The sequence below is a fragment of the Hippoglossus hippoglossus genome, chromosome 1, assembly GCF_009819705.1.
Source record: "Hippoglossus hippoglossus isolate fHipHip1 chromosome 1, fHipHip1.pri, whole genome shotgun sequence".
Taxonomy (NCBI): Eukaryota; Metazoa; Chordata; class Actinopteri; order Pleuronectiformes; family Pleuronectidae; genus Hippoglossus; species Hippoglossus hippoglossus.
The window spans coordinates 6,556,436-6,577,400 of record NC_047151.1 but is presented as its reverse complement, the minus strand read 5'-3'; the positions used below and the strand labels follow the sequence as shown (position 1 = coordinate 6,577,400).

The 20,965-nt window shown below is 41.1% G+C and overlaps 2 protein-coding genes across 3 annotated transcripts in view; one reads left to right on the top strand and one right to left on the bottom strand.

Annotated features, from left to right (window-relative positions):
• chrna8 (cholinergic receptor, nicotinic, alpha 8) overlaps positions 1-7,735 on the top strand; it is a 46,273-nt gene extending 38,538 nt beyond the window's left edge. The window contains exons 7-10 of one of the 2 annotated variants that reach the window (XM_034593994.1): positions 836-1,030; positions 1,746-1,832; positions 3,639-3,748; positions 5,074-7,735. In XM_034593994.1, the coding sequence (XP_034449885.1) occupies positions 836-1,030; positions 1,746-1,832; positions 3,639-3,748; positions 5,074-5,652 (971 nt within the window). In that variant the 3' untranslated portion in view covers positions 5,653-7,735. The remainder of the gene's footprint in view (positions 1-835; positions 1,031-1,745; positions 1,833-3,638; positions 3,749-5,073) is intronic. The other variant, XM_034594001.1, reaches the window with a different exon arrangement.
• Positions 7,736-13,374: 5,639 nt separating this feature from the next.
• dnah6 (dynein, axonemal, heavy chain 6) overlaps positions 13,375-20,965 on the bottom strand; it is a 58,597-nt gene continuing 51,006 nt past the window's right edge. The window contains exons 75-83 of the mRNA XM_034587882.1: positions 17,368-17,487; positions 17,109-17,230; positions 16,697-16,826; positions 16,445-16,572; positions 16,040-16,225; positions 15,310-15,382; positions 14,915-15,066; positions 14,167-14,389; positions 13,375-13,775 (exon numbers count right to left, since the gene is read on the bottom strand). Of these exons, the coding sequence (XP_034443773.1) occupies positions 13,672-13,775; positions 14,167-14,389; positions 14,915-15,066; positions 15,310-15,382; positions 16,040-16,225; positions 16,445-16,572; positions 16,697-16,826; positions 17,109-17,230; positions 17,368-17,487 (1,238 nt within the window). The 3' untranslated portion in view covers positions 13,375-13,671. The remainder of the gene's footprint in view (positions 13,776-14,166; positions 14,390-14,914; positions 15,067-15,309; positions 15,383-16,039; positions 16,226-16,444; positions 16,573-16,696; positions 16,827-17,108; positions 17,231-17,367; positions 17,488-20,965) is intronic.

Here is a 20,965-nt window from a genome sequence, read left to right as displayed (position 1 = left end):
TCTCATAGTGAGATTACATTATTCAGATACACACATACACACACACACACACACACACACACACACACACACACACACACACACACACACACACACACACAGGTATTATTTGACTTTGATCAGACCAAGCTGTTCTTGTTTTCCTTTGGCTTTTGTTATCTGCTGTATGAGGCAGACGAATAATGTAAATGTGAATATGCCAACGAGACAGATAAGAGCAGGTCACACTGATTATCACTGGGGTATTAGTGAGTGGTTTGTCATTGAACTTCAGATTTGAATGTAATTCTAGTCTGTACTGTAGCACATAATTACTGAAATAGCTGTGGAGCGTAACCTGTCAGTGTGCAGAGATGTGGATTTACAGTAATTTGTGTTTCTATTAATTGCTTCATCTTTATCTCAATTTTCTGTAATTGCATTTTTCCTACCTCAGGGCCCTTCAGAAATAGCTACAGCTTCAGAAAACAAAGTCTGCCCTCAAACAGGAGTCATTACATAGCACTACATGCAGGAAGTGATCATTTATGACTCAAAACATAAAGTCAAGCACCTGGGACTCTGTCTGACAGATCTGTGCTGTGTTTTATATACATCGTAAAATCAGTGCATCATGAGTGGTACTTATGGGCGAGATCGCATTTCCTTTTTTTTTACAGTGACAAGCTGCTTGGTTACCAAGAAAAAAGGTTTATGGCAAATTCCTGATCGACTACAATCTGTGCTCAATTATAGATTCAGATTTGACCTTTTGGTGTTTTTGCGCGCAGACTTAACATGTTTGAATTTCATTTTATAACTCCACCATCTTCCCATCTCTTCCCTTGTGCCCCAGGTGTGCCAGCTAAGCGTAATGAGCTGTACTATGACTGCTGTAAAGAACCCTACCCCGATGTAACGTTCACGGTCACCATGCGCCGCAGGACACTTTACTACGGCCTCAACCTGCTCATCCCCTGCGTGCTCATTTCTGGTCTGGCCCTGCTGGTCTTCCTGCTCCCTGCTGACTCCGGAGAGAAGATTTCACTCGGTACTGAGCAGGGGACGCACATAAGCATCAATCGCAGCAATCACACACACACAAACACACACACACACACACACACACCCATTTGTATTTCTATCTTCGTGGGGACACTGCATTCCCTAGCCCCTTACCCTAACCTAAACCTAATTCTAATCCTCACTTAGTAAGGTCTGTGCTCAAAATGGTCCTCACAAATATAAAAGTACAAGTACACACGTTCCCTCACACCAACACAAAGACAGTGATTAATTATTATTGTCATACATGCAGACAAAGATGTGTCTCTCTCTCCCCAGCCTCTGAGATCTCAGCCCACCAGGTCCTGATGCTGTTGATAAACGATCTCTATTTATCTGTCACTGCTCTATGCTAATTCTGACATTACGGCTCGTAATTAGCGTCTGTGTTGGATTCCATTCATTAGCAAGAATAAAAGCTTCATTACAAACGCAGCAAAGATTATCACCTGGACCAGACAAATGCCAGCTTGTTTTTCAAATGTCACTCAATGAGACAGGCTCGGAGTAAATATATAACTTAGTGTTCCCACGAGGGAAGAAAAAAAAGAGTTTTTACTCCAAAATAAATCCCACATGTTTTCACCTCTTTTGAAGCAACCAGCTGCACTTATTCTGAGTGCTTTCAAGTCACCATTTAAGACAAAAAAAATGTTTCCCTTTGTGCTTCTGCTTATCTGTCTACTGTCTGTTTCCTCCAGGCATCACAGTGCTGCTGTCTCTAACAGTGTTCATGTTACTGGTGGCAGAGATCATGCCTGCCACTTCTGACTCCGTTCCTCTGATTGGTAAGACACTTTGCTGCACTAATTATTGCTCATGTTGTTGCATTTTGAAAGTGATGAAAAAAGTTAATTTGTGATAAAAATGTACTTATAATAATGTGGGAAGCACCTTTAAAACAGGAATAGTTGACACACTTCTATACTTTCTTGCTCTAGATTGGATTAGAATTTATGTGTATGGTGAATAGTATGGTTTGTATGGATTACGCAAACAAGATAAAGCCTCTTAATAGTGAACAATAGAAGTGTTTCTAACCTTTGACTAGAGCCAAGCTACCCGTTTCCCTTTGTTTCCAGTCTTAATGCTAAGCTGAGCTAAAGGCTTTATACTGAATGGACAGACCTCAGACAAGACCAAGCCCCCAGGAATGGCACTGGGCTGTGAAGGGACTTTCGGTTTAGTGGCTGCGAGTATTGCAACTTTCATGTTCATCATGTACACTGACCCAGAATAGCATTTTCCCCATGCTCCTATAGTGGAAAAGGAGTGGCTGTAAAATGTTGAATTCATTTTTTCTCAGCATCACAAAGTTGGATAATCTAGAGGAGCTCCATGACAGGACAATTTTTTCAAGTTCATATGTGGGGAGAGCCGAAGTCAGCTGCCTCTGATGGCAGAAGTCTCAGTTAGCGTGGGACGATAATGAAGTAGTTTTCAGTGGCAGTCGTTATTTACTTTGTCTTACATTTTCCTCATGTTCTGTTTGCGAGAGGAACTGATATTCTCATGTAACCCTTGGCAATAAAAGGAACCAAATCAAACTGCACCAAATTGTTTAATTGAAATGAGACAAAAAAGACTGTGAAGAAATGATCTAATTTGAAACTCAAAATCTTTTAAAATTATGATATAGTTTAAAAAAAAAACTGAATCTGACCTTCACCAGGGAGCTGTGGGCACATTCTGGACATTATAATAAAGGTTGGTTGGTGGGTCAGTGCCGAGATATTTCCTATCAGTTTTTAGGATTTCAACAACAAAGTGGATGGATGCAAATAATCATTTACCCAGCAGGCGGTAGACCAATGTGGGCTGTGGCATGAAAAGAGCGGCTGAATAACAAACTGCTGTGATGTTCACACCTCACAGTTACACCACAGGGCAGTTTGTGTTGGACATTTTCCAGCCCCCACACAGACTTGTCGGATATGTGGTGCTAAAGCAGTGGGAGGAGCTGAGCACGAGGCTGGTGGTGCAGGATGCACAGACGATACGTAGGACACCAACAGATTTGCATTGTATAACGCCACACTGACACAGAGCAGAAGAGACAAGGCCGTCAGCTACGAGATGAGAGTTGAGGCTGCAGACAGAGATGCTGCTCCGCATCATTTGGCAGCTCAGCGATGTAAAACGGAGCCATTACCCAACTTGCTTTTACTGGAGTCGACGTATTAACACATTGCAGATTGAAGACAAAATAAAATGCTCCTCAGCATTCACAGCATTTGCTCTGACAGGTTTTTAATACAGCTCCAATTATACTTTCAAATGGGGAAGTATACAGAATCATTTGATTGGTCCACTCTTTCTGTGAGGACGCTGTCATTCCACTGTTATGACCGTAGGTCTGTTGACAGGGGTAAGCTCCCCACTGACCAACCTACCGGCTGATAGACTTGGCAACAGTCCTGCCAAAATACCAAGCCCTCTTATGTTTCTTCCTTAGATACACAACTAAGCGTTTCATTCTAAATTCACTGGTGAATCTCAGATAACATACTATAATTTCTCTGTCTTTCACTTTGTACATTTTTTTCTCTATCCCCAAAAGAAATTGCTGTAATATGCGTTGTTTTCCTCTTCAGCTCAGTACTTTGCGAGCACCATGATGATCGTGGGCTTGTCCGTGGTGGTGACAGTGCTTGTACTGCAGTTCCACCACCATGACCCCCACGGAGGGAAGATGCCTAAATGGGTAGGTTGACAATTGCATTGTATGATTAAAATACTTGTTTAAAAAGGGCATTTTCAAACTAAAACTATGAGCATTTTGGCTATTTATCAGTTTTAATCCATTTCCATACCAACACGCCTGAAAATGAATATCGTGTGACCAATCTCAAACATGCGTAGGAGAAAAGCTACCATTCAAGCAATTTGCAACAATTCCCATTTCCTGCAGGACATGAGCGGGAACTGCATGCCTTCTGTTTACACCGGAATGTGGGTCCTGCTCATTTCCTGCTGAAATCGGGAATTGTTGCAGATTGCTCAAATAGTAGCTCATCTCCTACAGATGTTAACAGTTGTATCACTGTAAAATGCCGAATATAATTGCACAACAGCTGTTAGCAAAGACAACAGCAATGCTTGTATCGATTATCCACGTTGCGTTCTACACCGGTAGCTGAGGCTAATCCCGGATGTTTTCTTCTGGAAGAGGGTCATGTGATAGCAGCCTGACGAATCAGCGAAGGCTACGTCATGAGAGAAATGACTCAATCAGGAAGTCTTTGCGAATATATCTGTCATCGTTTCCAAACATCTCTGTTTCTAATCATCCAGACTAAAACAAAGCCCCAGAGTTTTCAAACTAAAACAGGGACAGCAGCGTTTCCAAACTTAGCTGTTTTAGCTGCTCTAAAACAACCTGTAGTAGTGTGGACGACAGGCGTAGCCATAGAAGAGTTAATGCATTTTCAAATGAAAATGTAGTTTTCCTTTCTCCAACTTCAAACTATATAATATATATAATTGTTTGATTTTCCCTTTGCAGTGAATTATTTTCGGATGACCACAACATTTACACATACTGGTACAGACAACTGCTCATCAAGGCTGGTACATGCCTGTTGCTCTCACTTGTTGGTGACATTTATTCAAAGTTGTGTCAACACAAGTTTCTTTCAGAGAGTGTTTTTTAACAAGCAACAACATTTTAATTTTGTTCGTAAACACTTCATCATAAGAAAGATTGTCCACTTTTTATCAAGAACTAATGCACTCAGTGGAAGGAAAAGCTCCAAGTCTGACATTATTGTTCTATAATCCTCTGGCACATTGTGATCCATTAATATGGGCCATACAAAAAAAATTTGATTAATTGATCGATTGACAAATGTCACATTGATAGAAGCAGAAATGGCAAATATATTTCAAATTTTGTTATTTCTTCCCTTTGCCTCTTATTTTTTCTTTTCATTTTACCACTTGCTTCTTCATCTGTAATCGCACATAATCTCCCCTCCCTTTCTCACCTCTTTCCCTCCCCTCACATCATGCTCTCGTCTCTTTGTCCAGGTTCGAGTCATTCTCCTCAACTGGTGTGCTTGGTTCCTCCGCATGAAGAAGCCTGGAGAGGGAAGGAAAACCACTAGCCCCTCAAACTACAAGTACTCCCACCCTCCTCCTCCTCACCACACCAGCACCAGCAGCATCCAGATGAGCACCATACCAGGCCAGGCATCCACCCAGTCGACCACAACCAACGGGAACATGAACCTGTACTTTGGCTATCACTCAATGGGCACAGAAAACCCGGCTTTCCCACCGAGCACCGATTCCGCTGTGGTGGCATGCGGCGGTGGCGGTCACCCGAACGGCTCGTCCCCGCACGACATCCACTCGGAGCAGATGCGAACTGTGCTGCTGGAGCAGGTGCCGGAAATTTCCCAGATCCTGGAGGAAGTGCAGTACATCACGAGGCGCTTCAGGGCGCAGGATGAGGGAGAGGCGATCTGCAGCGAGTGGAAGTTTGCGGCGGCGGTGGTGGATAGGTTATGCCTGGTGGCCTTCTCGCTCTTCTCCATCATCTGCACCTTCACCATCCTCATGGCAGCTCCCAACTTCATCGAGGCTGTGTCCAAAGACTTCACATAAGGCCGATATCGCCCCTCTCGAAAGAAAACAAGAGAGGCAGAGCTAACATTAAAAATCCTGTAACGATTAGAACTGAGCCACAAGAGCCTCCCTGTGTCTGCAATGTGAAGTAACACGAGATCCAGATGTTTTAGCTGTTGTTACAAGTCACAGTTCTTCAGACCCAAACGTTTCCTCTTTTTTTTTTTTACACATATTTGTCACTAATATCTTGGTGTATTGGGGTGATGTGTTTTTTTAATTTTAAGGTGGCTCTCTCATGATATGCTACGTAGGAGGTTGAGGCTACGCGCAATAGTTAATTATGTAGAAACACACACTAATGCACTTTTCATCTGTGTCCCCACTGCACCACATTGTTTACCTCCCACCAGTTGAGCTCATGTCTCACCACAACACACTGCTCACACTCAATCCGCTCCAGCTCGCTTTTCTGCTACTTCTTCCACTTCCTTTCTCCACCGTAGTGCAGTTGATAGAGAATTATTTTTTTCCCCTCAGGCCTCTATTCTAGTAACGCAAGTCTTTTGTATTTTGTAAATAAATCTACATCTTACTTTCAATGTGGTGGTGAGACGATATCTTTTCTATTATGTTTGGGAACTTTCTCACCTCTTTCTTACCCTTTCACTCACCCTTGTTTCCTCACCCATACTATTTTCCCATCAGTTTTCTCATTTCCTTGATCCAGGACCTGTGAAGATGAAAGGTTTTACCAAGTCACACTTAACTGTGACATACAAGACATTTACAGTTTTTTCTGAGTTAATGTATAAATCATTTTTAGAAGGGGTCTCCCAGCATCTGTCTTCGCTTCCATCCCTTGTGCTAAACAGTATGTTTATAGTGATTAGAATATAATACACTGTGGCTATTAGATCACTGGCTTGTTCAGAGAAATATTCACAGAAGATCAGAGCAGGCCATGATTGAAAGACAATATTTATCCTTATGACAGATCTTTAAATGTATTCTGAAGGGACATCACGCTGGTAGAGATGCATTTGGTACTAATCTTTTGTACTGCAGAGCCCTTTGTGTTTTTACTCTCATAATACTCAGCAACAGGCAAACACTTTCTTCTCTAATCTCTAGCAACAACATGCAACATGGATTACTGGGTCACCTTATGTAACAGATTTGTGTTGAACCTCCACCTCCTCACCACCCGAACATCCTCTCTGATCCTCAGCACAACAAGACACAAGTGAATTGCCACTTTTACACGAGCGACTGAACTCAGACGTAGCACTTTGCCACTTCAAGTGAATACTTGAGGAGGAACCAGGGACGAACAAAATCAGCAACATGCAGTTCACTGTGGGACCTCGACAGGAACAGTCATTGAAATTGAAGTTACACTCAATCGACGGGCAGAGTAAAGACATATAGCTGCAACCCGATGACACCGTAAAGCATTTAAATGTCCTTTCCACTCATAATGAACAGAGACAAATAGTTGAAGCCAGTGCTGGCTGAAGAATTTTGCAGCTCTCTTCATGTGGACAATGTTCATTTATTTTTATTTCAGTTTTGAAAATGTAATCAACAGCAATTAATCTTCACAAGCCTTTTTATGTCTACATTTAAATCACAAATATGGTCTAGAATAAAAATGTTTTGCAATGTTAGGGGGAACACCATCATTTTAATGCTCAACAAGATTGTAAACTGGTTTTAGTTTCTTGTTGACGGTTAGAAGATCACTGCCACTGTCATGTCGGTATGGAAAAGCTACAGCCTTCAGGCTGTGTTAGCTTAGCACAAAGGCAAACAGCCAAGACTCCAGGAAGTCGTTGCATCCACCCAAGAAGTACAGTAATCAGAGAGCTTTAGAGGAGCTGGTAGAAGGATTTTATCGTCTTTGGACAAGTCCCCGTGCTAAAATAATCTAAGCAGCTGCTGCAGGCTATAGCAACACTATTTTAGACACATCCACAAGAGTTAACAGATTGGAAGTTTCAGGGGCTACTGCATGTGAAAACAGAAAGCTACGCATTCATCTGAGAGAACAAAGCTGAAACACCTATCAGTAGGGAATATGAAAATTGAAGGTCACATTTTTGAAACGTGGGATAAGAACAGTTTTCTTCAAATCACGTTCACACATGAAACCTCTCCATTGTTACTTATTGTTATTGGTTTCTTTTCAGCATTTCTTAGATTTTCTGTAACGAAAACATGAAGAGAATTCTGGGTTAAATAGATTTTCCTAGTTTTGACTCTGAAAACCTTTTGCTTTAGCTATCACAGACTTTGTTTTATGACTGGTGTTGTATTTTGTCGACTTCAGTGTCATTCTTGTGGTCTGTGCCTCTGCTCAGTATGATACATTCTCCTTCAATGGATACATGACTGTACATTACTTTTCTGACAAATAAACAGAGAAATGTGCTAATTGCTTGTATTGGAGTGGCCGAAATGCTGCAATTCACCAACTTCTATGCTTTTCTCATGTCAGATTGTCGGCATTTCTTGAAGTGACCGGGATAACAGGGTGGATGCTGGCAGTCTAATGCCATGCAGAGTAATGACAGCTTGGTTAATCAGTGATTCCCATGGTATGATAGCAAGGTGACATAGGCCACTTGACTACTAGTAGACTACTTTGTCGAAATACCATCAGCCGTCATTTTGGTTGAGGATGAATTGTAATTGCTGGCATTTCATTGATTCAACGGTGAAATTCAATCAGAATCATCATGTTTGAGTTGGTTGACGTTGATAAGTCTTTAAATTCAATGTTGAAACGCCAACATTGACTTTAATATTGATTTTTTTTGTCAGCTGCATTACCATGTTAGTGCATCTGTTGGATTCAACACTTCAGAGCAACATTTCTTTTTAGATTGAATTTCCATAAGGTTTGGTGAGCACATGGACACATCGTTTCCTTTACCAGATGAACCCTGTAAATCCTTTCTAGAGCCAACAATGACACATTTCTGACTTCTAAGCATCTCAATATAAACATTTGATCATATATTTAAATGCAGTAGTGTCCAAACTCCAACAGTAAGATATGACATCCGCCCCTGTTCGTAGGGGCTGTATGCCAGAACGCAAATGTCCGAGTGAGAGCCTCTGGACCTTCTGCAGACTATCTCCATCCAGCACCCTGGAAAAAACCCTGCAGAATGTCCAAATGAGCCCATGTAACAAAACAGCAGGAGATCCCTTGCAGGATTCAATGTGAGTGGGCGAATTGACAACGTTTCTAACAAGTGACAAAAGAAAAATACAAATACCTAAGGATGCAAAAAGTGGAGCCATACACATAGAAGAAAAAACAAAGATGTCAAGGGAGCTTCTGGAGATAAGAGGCAACGCCGCTGTCAATGTGCTGAAAACAAAAACATGTGATTGCCGCAGCGGATCTGCTGCACCACTCCTCACACGAAGAGGGGATTTCTGTGTTTTTGTGAACGGGTCTGAGAAGAGAATCTCTTGCTGTGTTGTTCATGTGTGAAAGGCAAACTATGGAGGAAGTCCGGACCCAAGTCAACATTCTTCAATTCATGTCTGAATATGGCTATAATGGCACAATCCAAATAAAGCCTATACAAAAAATTGCAATTAAGATGTACATGAATTTTACATCATGAATTGTGTGTTTAACTACATTTGTATTTATTTTATTGATTATTCTGTTTTCATGGTTGGAATTTAGCTGGTCACAGGACTGCAAGTCCATTGCCCACTCCCTCCTTCCCCCTACACAGTGCAGTAATGAGACTGAAGTCACAAAAATCCCCAGCCAGCCAATCAGAAAAATCTATCCCCCAGATGCCTGGTGCTGTACACAAGTGTGACATAAGTGGGAGCTTATGAGCACAGGAAAAAAAATCAATTTCCATTGTTGAGACTTTTTCTAAAGCTCACACAGCATGAGGTATATAGGCTCTCAGGAGGCCATCGCAGCATTTCATTTGTGACAATCACCCAAAAGGACCTCACAACGAGAAATGTCCTCAAAGAAAAGGTTGTTTCTCAATATCTGGTCCTCACAAGTATATCAAAACCAAAACACACACACACCGTGGGGGCTCAGCAGTGATGACATGTTCAGATTTGTCAAATGTAATGTCAGGCTTCACTACGTGCAGACAGACAACTGTTGGTGACTGGAATTGCACTACTCACTAGCACAACATGCAACCACACACAAACACACACACAAGCCTTCCATTTGCCAGCAGACAGGGAGCTGACAGATGGAAATGTTGAAGTATTGTACCAGAAATGATCGTACGCAACCAGAGTAGGGATGGGACTCTTAATACCAACGTTTCGAAGCTGTGTCAAGATTTCCAAGTGATTTAGTGTAGAGAAACGATCCTTTTCAAGGCTCTTATTTTGAAACATGAGACAAGAAGGATTTGTGTTAAGCTCACGATCGTACAAATACAATATTTATCGTACATCTGGCAACACTGGTTACCCTGCTCCACCCCACCCTGCAGCCTGCATGTCCCGCTGATGTGTCCCCTTTATCTGGTCCTGATATGGAACAGACCACCTGGGTTGTGGGGGAAGGGTGCTAGGTTGAACAATGCTTGTTGGCACTGTTGGTGCCAGGTCAGCTAGAACAGATCTCTGCTGACTTTGCGCAGTTAGTGTAATGTAAAGACCACAGACCTGACCTCCCTGTATGATCTCTACGGCCGGTTGCTATGTAGAATAATCGCCTGCAAGCATACACACTTCTTCTCCTCAGGTGGGGACACTTTACTAGTTCAGACAGAAACGACCATGCGCGACCTCCTACCTCATCATAACTGAGGTAGGGGTCTTATGTATGGTCACGTCCTCAGATACTGTTCATTGTGACCTGTATCTTGTAAACTCTTCATTCAGTCAGTCACTCAGTCTTGTCATTTAGCTCCTTGTTCTGCTTTCAAACCATGAAAATGAGTCTGCGTCATTGCTATTATCAACCCATGAATACATTAAACATTTTGGAAATATCATGTCTGTAAACTAAGTATGAAGGTTCATCCAGCAGCAGGTTAGCATAGCATCAACACTGGAAACATTAGAAAAGAGCTGGTTAAAGGTTCTCAACCCCCAATACATGTTATCACTAGCTGCCACTGATTAGCACATTTAAAGTTGATTTATATCTCATTTGTTTAATCCATACAACTGAAATGGGGTCATGTGATGTTGACGTTCTGATCTAACTCTCGGCAAGTAAGGAAATAAGTGTATTTTCCCAAAAGTCTGAACTACCTTCTGTCTACTAATTCCACAAATGTCTATCTAACTGCCTGTGGAACACATATCTCAGGAGCTGTGTGGTTTATATCATTCAAAGTTTCATATAAACCACACATGTGAATGAAGTACATGTAGTTTCATTTGATGAAAAGCATTGGCTATAAAATCTTCAGTGCAGATAAACCAGGTAGGATGAATGCCAAGTTTTCTAACTTAACTCTTCACCATAGACTGTTTGTAAAAAGCTCTGCACACAAATTACAGCACAAAATCAATAAAATGTGACAGTATACGTTAGAACTGTTTGAGAACAACTCACTAATGACAAGGATTCATTCTGAAGTACTGTAGCTCTGGAGCATTAACACAGGCCAAGAGAACAGACCATTCTAAACAGGCAGGTTTAGAACAGTTTAGAACAGTCGCAGCACAAGTTCCTTTAAATCTGATTCGAGGCAATCATGAAAAGATCTGACTGTACGGCTAAGAAACCCTGAAAGTTACTGCAGTGGTGTAACTTTTAATGAAACAACCTGCGTAACCTGGACAGTAAAATATGATTGCAAAAATGCAAATCCTCTGTAATCACACATTTTCTCTTCAGCTCCAATCACTGTTATCAGCATCATTACAACAAAATGACACGTTGCTCTAGTGAGAGCACGAGGCTGACCCACTGTTATTCTGTGCTTCTCATTACAATCGTTTTGATCAGTTGCCAATATTCTGTCCTCATTGTCCCACAGCTGGTGTCAACAACTGTGTGTGTTTTATATCTAAATTATTTTTTAATCTCTGCTTTTCCTTTTCTGTCCTGTTTAAAAAAGGTAACAATAAACCAGAATTTTCCATTGGACCCATCTGTTTCAGACATGAAACGTGTCCTCTTCCCCCTGACTTAATCCACTGAGATGAAAGTGTGTGTGCGGGATGCTAAAACATCGTTAATCTGGTTTCAGAGTGACTGGGGCATATAATCTCATTTACTCCTTCAATCCTTTTCCTTCCTCTTCATTGGGACTTTTATCCTTATAACAGCACAGTGCAGTGCATTCAGTTATTCATAGAGCATAATCTTGACTCTTAAAAGGATTGATTTGGGAGGAATGAGTTTAATTAAGGAGGTTAGGGGACAGTAGATGCTGCTGTTACAAGAGTTGCAGAAAAATCATGCATGTGTGAAGTTGTTTGCCCTTCATTGTGTACGCACTAGTTGGAGCAGATTGCACAAAATTCAAAGTGAAATTAAATGAACTGGATGACCGGGCTTTGCAACTGAAATAAGGACATTTTAGAGCATGAATTTACTTTCATGCTGAAGCAAGTTAAAACTGTTTTCATTCCATTATGAAATCTGTGTGAAGATTAATAAATCGAATTGTTTCACCTGATCTGACACGTCCGGATGAAGTGTACGTAAAAGCCCCCTGCGGAGCCCAACAACTCATCACCATTTACAGCTTTAGGGAGGTGGTTGTACACCATGCACTTCTCATCAGTTGTAGTGATGGATGTTCTGGTGGATGTATCATTTACATCACCGCTTGCTCATTCAATAATTTACATTCCCCTCTTTTTTTCGAACTGGGCTGCTCCCTCCGGGTTGGTGTTAAAAAATAATGTTTATATAAGCCCACCCCTGCTTGCTATGTGACAGAGGCAAAGATGGAGTGGGTCTGCACCCTGCCCCACTGCTGCAGGAGGGTGTATTTAATGTGTTTGAAGGGCCATAATTTATCTGTTAGCACTGCGTGCCCTAAGTGACACAAATATGCCGCTGATGGGTGAAGGGGCTGTGGCGCCAGCATTTCATCATTTGATGATCATCACTCCTTCTGTCTCAACTCATTCCTCTTAGCTAGCTAATGTAGTGGAAAAAAAACTGGAGGTGTGGTGGAAAACAATTTTGTAGTTGAAAAGTAACTTTTTGCAGACCTGTCTGAGACTTTTATGACCTGAACTGTTTGTGACCTGAAACCTATATGACCTTTCTAATACCTTTATGACCTTTCTATTACTTATCGACTGTCCAAGAACTACATTTCTGTCAGCTTTATCTTCAAATGAAACGTATGCAAATCAATTTCTCAAACTGCGCCTACAGAACCAGTCTGAACTGGCTCAGACAGACTCTTAGTTCTCCTATATAAGATCCTTGCATTTGACTGTTCTCCATCTTCACTCTGAGATCCCTGTGACTCTCTGTGTTGATCCTTTCTACAGAAAGCCCCTATTAAAATACACAAAGACAAATTCTGTGTCCCAGCCTCTTGTATTTTCAGATTTCCATCACACAATTTTTTTTTCCTTTGAACATTGTCAACATTTACTGTATGTGTGTCTGTGTGTGTGTCTATCTATCTCTGTTCATCGATCTACTGTATCTGTCTTTTCTCTCCCTGTGCCTGTGTGTGTTCTGTAAATTTAAATTCATCCGATGACTTACCGCAGAGTGTAAATGGAGCTCTCCAATGTATATGGTGATTAAACTGAATGTCTCATCCTCAGACATCTGGATATACAGCACTGCTCTCACCAAGTGTCAGCAGGATAATAATTTATTGCTGCATACAACTGATACTCAAGTGTTGGAAGGAAGAGTGTATCAATATGGGATAACTCAACAAGATGTTTATTACACTGTAGAGGAAAATTAAGGAAGAGAACTTTCAGCGCAAGTCATGTCTGTGAAAATCTCCATCATCATTTCAGAAAGATGCAACATTAGCTTCACATTAACTAACTAAATTAAAGGTTGTATATAGCAGTGAATGTTCGTTTTTGTCCTTGAATTTCAATTTAATCATCCAACTGGCACAGGAGAGCAGATGCTTTTGATATCCAGTAATCGCTGGGTCGTTTGGAGGGAAGCATTACCGTCACCACAAAATTAGTAGAGTGACCTGCAAGAAGACAGAAAATTAAGGGTGAGGAACAAATCTTAAACAAAATAACATTTCAAATCTATTACATTGATTTGTTTTCAAAGACCTTCTCTGTACACACACCCAAAAAAGTCCCAACAATACACCAAGGGCCTGATTTACTAAGATCCCAAATAAAGAGTGAAAAGCGAGCACCGTTAGTAGATCAGCTTGCATGTTTTAAGCGGGTGAAATCAAGTTTGCACACATTTTTAAACCTTTAGTAGATCAGGCCCCAACACATCTATACTCTCAAAAAAGAAACAAGTCACTGTTTGCTCAGTCAATATGAAACATTTCAGATAAATGATCTTAAATTGTAAAACTTCCAAATCTAGACAAAACCAGTATGTTTAGATGGTGAATGTACCGGTGGTGGACAGTGTCCCGGCTCTGGCGGAGGTCTTGTACAGAGGAGCCTGGTACAGGTCAGGATCAGGCTCGTAGTTCTGCTGTGGCTCGAAGTGCACCACCGGCAGCACGCCGTTCATCACTCGAGGCAACGCATCCTCTATCACCATGTTGTCATCGTCCCAGCGGCTGGAATCCATGTACATGCCGTGCACGAGCACGCCATTCTCAGGCTCTGGTAACTGTTGTGTCCACAAATGAGATGAAGCAGTGGTGAGTCAAAGGATCGTAAGAGAAAGGACAACACATACTGAATCATTGGGTAAAGACAATGAACCTTTGTGGGTATGAGTCAACCAGTTCTATTTCACAGTGTGATGAGGCAAAAACGATGAGAGGAAAAAAAATCTGTGTGAAATAGTTGATCACGGATTATGAACAAGAGGAATTGTAAATTCTGCAGTGAGAATTCAGCTGAACTGTTTGATTACAAATACACCAGGAAATAATTTTGCAATGACACACCAATTTTGTGTTTACTTAATGTCAGCCTGCATTGTTTATATTACTTCTCCTGCTGTTATCCATAAGAATTGTGGTAGGTATGTAGCTATGAACTGTCTAATGTCTTTAGGTTCCATTCCAGTGGACAAAAAAAGATTTTCTAATTTATATTGTTGAAACAACTGATACCAACAACAGCTTAAGGTGAGAGATGAGCATCTTAAAGCATCACATTGTAAAAATGAACCTCTCTCTTCACGTACCTCCTCATCCATAGCCAGGCGAGCATTGCTGGGTAGAGTTTCCAGAGCCTCGCAGACTTCTGCCTGGTCCCTGTACACTGGCACCATGTTAAAGCAGAAGCTGAGCTCATCAATGGGCAACTTGTAGAACCTTGCATGATTCTGCAGAACCCCTAGAGTGCAGATGGCAGAGGAGGACAAAAGCAACAGATCTTTTCACATTCTTTAGGAATAATCTTACAAATTAAAAACAGTGGCAACAAAGGACAAGCAGTTCAGAGCTAATCACAATTTTCTCATGTATAATTGAGAGAACGGTTACCATAATTCCAGTATATATCATGTGAGTTTTGTATTGTGCTCTAGCTCTTGTGAATTCAAAACATGGACAATATTTTGGTGCTGCAGTGTTTTACCAGTGAGAAAGCCTTGAGGGAAGAAGAATCCTGAGATCCAGAAAGATTTGGGCTGACCATGTGTGATCCATGCCTAGCGGGGGAGGAGACAAGAGAAAAAGACAGTGAGAAATGTAAAGGTATGTTTCTTTAAATAGCTAAACTCTTTTAATTTGTTAGTTTGGGTGTTAAACAAGCCATGGTGCATTACAGCCAGCACCGTCACTGACGGGACCTGAAAGTGACTCAGACTTGTGCTGGCAGAGTGAGACACATTGTCTCTTCTGAGGTAGTGAACATGTGCAGTCTGACTCAGCGGCTACGCATCGTCACCTCATAAACTAATTCGACGCTCCCCCTGTTAGTCCCCTTTGTGTGTCTGTGTGTGAGAGAGAGTGAGTTTTAGTGATTTTGCAACACAGATGTTCCAAACCAGTCTTACGGAAGAACAGTTTAAGTCAGGGTAGATGAACAAAACGCTGAAAGAGGGAAGTAAGGGAGGGAGAAGGAAAAAGAGACTGGGTGCATGTTGATGTATTATTAGTGTTTTTAAAAAAGTTAGTTAAAACATTTTAACTGACATACACATAATCCAACACACACAAAAATAATATTTACCCCCATGTTTTACTCATCTCTGATGAAGTTATTTTAATAAATTGTAATTATTTGAAACTACCTATTTGGCCAACACAGTGTGAGCAAGTGGATTATCCACCCAGACCCTGACACAAAGAAACAAGTGAATAACCTGGATGAAGGAAGTCCTGAGGGCCAGGTCCCTGACCCAGGACGCCAGGGTTTTGAGAGAAGGGTAGGAAGAGTCCGCCCAGTGGCTGGGGACCTGGTTGCTCAGGAAGCTTGTGTAGATACGATCCATTTCTTCTGACATCACCACCAGACCTGCTATGGCCTTCTGCAGCGTGACAAGAGACACCTGGGCAACACAAGCAGAATCACACATGAGAATAATGCAGTGAAAAGAGCGAAACAGCGATGTTTGTGTTAGATAAATAAAACATAATTTGTATTGGTTCAAAAGTAACTAATACCAACAGCTGCCAGGGTATAAGCTTTGATCAAAGCTGTTTCCAGGCAGCACGGCTATAATTCAATGATCCATACAATTCAAACGTGTCTGTGTCATGTGTGTCACCCTGAGCAGTCTCAGCAGGCGGTTGAATCGGTCTACTTCCTGCCCCAACACAGTTGTGAGGGAGTTAAGGCGGCCATTTTCGTCTCGTACAAACAGAGCTTCCACTGCTTCATCCATGTCCAGTTTCTCTGCACACACACACACACACAGAGGATGGAAAACGCAGCATAAGAGATTAAGGTTATGATGATACACATTCTCAACAATGACCAAAATGCACATGGGTGTTTATTTGTGTGTGTGTGTTTTTACCAGGAAGCTTGGCTAGTATAGCTTCAGCCAGCTCACAGACTATCTCATCACTACTTTTGGCTCCATGCAGAGATGACGAGCGAGGATTAACATCCAGTATGGTGTTGATTAGACCCATGGTTTCTTTGCGCTGCGGGGACAAAGACACAGACAAACACATTTACACACACATATTATGGAATTGTTTTTTTTTACATTGTACCGTTTCACTCTCATTGTCTCCAAACAGAAATGCCTCTATTACTGGCAGTAAACTGTGCGAGGAGCTCCAGATTCAATCATAAATACGAGACGATTTACTCATTATTTCTACAAAACACACAAACAAATGATAAAAACCAAAGTGGATTAGTTTACAATATGATTCTGGAATGACCGTCACACCACCAGTAAGTTTAGTACTGTTCCTCACCTGGAAGGCCAAGTTGGCGTTCATATGCATTCCAAAGACTTCAGGATCATCCAGGATGGGAAGACCCTCAATATACTTCTTATAGTGCTCCAGTCCCTCTGTCTCTGGGGCGTAGTAAATACCTTAACACACAGAAATCCAAAGGTAAAAAGTAAAGTATGTGATCACTAAAACACATGGACTCACACACATTGTATTGAATTCCATTATATTGTATCAAATATGTACATATTGCGTAAAGCTTGGCATTGGAAACTACCTGAGGTTGAGTAGGTGTAGCCGTGTTCCACAGTTTGAGGGGAAAAGAAGCCTCGCAGGACGGTCCTGAGGCAGCGCTGGTCCCAGGCATCAGTCACTCTGCCCCCGTACGTGATCTCACCTGCGGACACAGACACAAACGCCACATGACGTCAACAAGCCGCATCATCTTTGCTGTGTAACTTTAAGAGGTAAACAAAGACTGTGCCTAGAGACGGTCCCTTGGCCCATCTTTGTTTGTTCTTTTCATAAGCAGCTCATTCTTATGTTGCGTTCCCCTTTGTGTGGCAGGTATCTAGAGGGCGGAGTCCTGTTGATGGCCTTGGCAAGTCATTTTGTGTTGATGCATCCAACATCTTTCTCATTCTACACGCACTCTCACCACTGACTTTACTGATGAACACATCCCTTAGTACAGTATCTTCAGCTCATGCTAATGTTAATTATTTTATGTTATTTTTAAATAAACAACTCCCCATCTTCCTTCATCCTGTGTCCTTCACATTTTGTCCTGGATTTAGAGCTGGGTCGTGACACCCTGCCTCTGTCTCAGCTTGACTTCAGCCACAGTGCCACACAATTCATTATTTAAAAATCAATTCAGATTCAGCGACACTTGGTCGAAAGCAAACATTTGGAAGAAGACATGAAATGTTTATGAAATCTGAATATGGATAAATGACTTGTAAGTTCACAATGTCAGGAGGCAGCAAACCTGAAAATAAAATCTAAAAAAGAATGAAGACTAAAGTGGTAACATTTGCAGTCTCACTGAATTAAGTAATTGATCTGTGACCCTTACAAATATGGTGGTAACAGTAATATCTGCCTTTAGACTGTGGAGTCTTTATCTTGTGTTTGACTTTTCCTCAAATTCCAAGTGTATATTAGCTACATTTGGTATATTATAGGTATTTTTTCTTTTTTGTATTTGCCTTCATTCTTTCTGTACTGATTTTTTGTCTTTATTCATACCCTGTTCTTATTTTAACCGACAGTATGTTTCCGAGAGATAAACAAGCTTTGGTAAAAAACTGTCATCCCCAGGGCAATGGCAAATATTATTGCTGTGCTTTATATTCTATTGACTCTCATTAAAATATTATTAACAATATTGAATATTGTAACATAACAATTTTGTTTTAGACTTAATTTGAAATGATATGATATGACTTAGCATAATTAACTACTCAATGGTTCACAAAGCAAAAGCTGCTTTCAGACATGCACTGATATCCAGAGAATCTCCACAAGGACTGTATGTGACAACGCAAATGACCGAGTGAGATACTCTGGACTTTCTTAATATTATTATAACTTCACAAAATGTCTGAATGAGCCGATATAAGAAAACAGTTGGAGATAATAATAAAATTTCAAATAATTATATTTCAAATATCTCAGGATGAAAAAGCGGTGCCATTCACATAGAACACACAGACGAAGATGTCAAGAGAGCTTTTGGTGATAAGAGCCGACGTCCGTGTTGATGTGCTGTAAACAAAATCCCATGACCTTAAATAATGCGTTTACGTCTGCCTCTGCTCGATGCACCACCCAACAACCGAACGCTCTGGATATTTCTGTGTCTGAGTGGAGAATGTCCTGCTGCCTTTTTCATATGTGAAAGATTAACTCCAGAAAAAGTCTGGACCCAAATGTGCAGACATTCTCAGGAGTTCATGTGTGACAAATTTTTTTTTTATGTAAACAAGACACAGTCTATATTATGTTTGGGGAGTAAAATACAGTCACATAGTCCAGAGGGCTCTACAGCGGTACTGGACAGACCACAAGGGAAATATTAGGCTGACAAACCAGACTAGGGTGGTTAAAGGATAGTTTTAACACTAAAATAACAGTGTGACTGCAGTCTCAAAGGACCGACGGCTGGTTTAACATTTCAGATGTGTTGCCTCCAGCTCCCAGGCACATTCCTGTCATAATGTCCAGCACATTCATGTAAACACGAGTGTACGTATTAGGTAATGACACGAAGAAAGAGATGAGGAAATGAACTGAGATAATACAAACACATAGCATATATTACTAAAGAGGGCAGATCATTTTTTAAATTGTATTTAACATTTAAGAATTCAACACCTAAAATCTGCACTTATGTAAGATAAAAGGGAAAGGGAAGTGAATAATCTTAGAAAACTGCAGGTGAAAATATGGCAGAGCCTTTTTTTTACACCAGAAGAGAGGAAACTGCTCCTTCTAAAAAGAGGAAGGGCAATATCATGCTTGGTTTGTGCCCAAATACAGTACTTCCCCTGGTAGAGTGTGTAGCTCACCAGGACTGTTCCAATTAAGGATTAAACTAATAACCCAGTGGTGGGATAACAACAATCAGAGCTATCAATTTAATATGGCACATTGTCATTTAGAGGTGTAATTGAAAACCAGATCATTGGGAAACAAATGAACTTTAGAGATATGATGAGTATTGATAATGAAAGGAGGCCCTCGTCTTCTTCATAATAACTTTGAACACAGCGTTCGTCTCTGGTATTTGCAGATCGTGTGGTCTCTCTTGCAAACGCTGGTGGTCACTAACATCAACATCAACTGGTGGTAGGCATTTTAATTAGTCCTATGGGACAGCTTTTGACTCTGCTGCCTGTGACAGTCGGTGTTCGGTTTACAAAGGCATAGAGGTAATGATGTCTGATCTACTGAGCGGGCCACATGGCTTTCATAGTACTGCCATACAAGCCAGTAGCCAGTCAGATTTACCTTTAGCCTCAGCGTACCCTCAAATTTGGCCTGTATCATTGATTACCCTTGATGATGCTATGGTGCACAACTGAAGTTATGTCCCTAACATCCGCTGGTGGCCACTAACACCTGCTAACATCTACTGGCAGTTGGTAACTTACTTTGTGCAGAACACCTTCAAACATACAAGGGATGTTAACCATCTTGTCCTATTTTCTAAATAATACTACCTATTAGCCCCCCATCTTTGTTTTGGGGTTAATGGTTTGTAATAGTTGTTGTGTTCTCGTCTACACAGATATTTTGTAAAACAAGGGTTTGGAGAATTTTTCTTTAATGGAGGGGGAAAATATCCCTTTGAAAAATATCGTCTGTAGTGTCGACAAGGCCTATAAGCACTGAATTAAATCACTTCTTTATGAAGGCTATGTTTAGTTCTATTGAAACTCTTTTAGAAAGAGGTTAATCTAACTATTTTGGATTTGGGTGGACACCTCCAGGTACCTTGACAAAATATTCCATATTACATGACGTCAGTAGCACAACGGTTCAATTTCTTTATCTGCTGTGTGTTTTGGGAACATCTGTTATTTTCATTTTATTTCCACAAAGCCACAGTTGAGAGGAACAGGGCAGCCAAAGTCCACAGCTGCAGAACGGAGTGAAATCGTGTTAGAGAACTGTCCTGCTATGTGAAATCAGCAAATATTTGGCTTTACCCCGTTTCACTTGGTGCTGAATATGTGTGTGTTGTTGATAAAACCACAGTGTGCTGTTTGTGCAACACACTGGCAAACATGGTGATAAAAAGGGACATTCACACTTCCTGTCCTGGTTAACGCCAAACCATCTCAAGTTTCATGTACTGTTTTGCATAT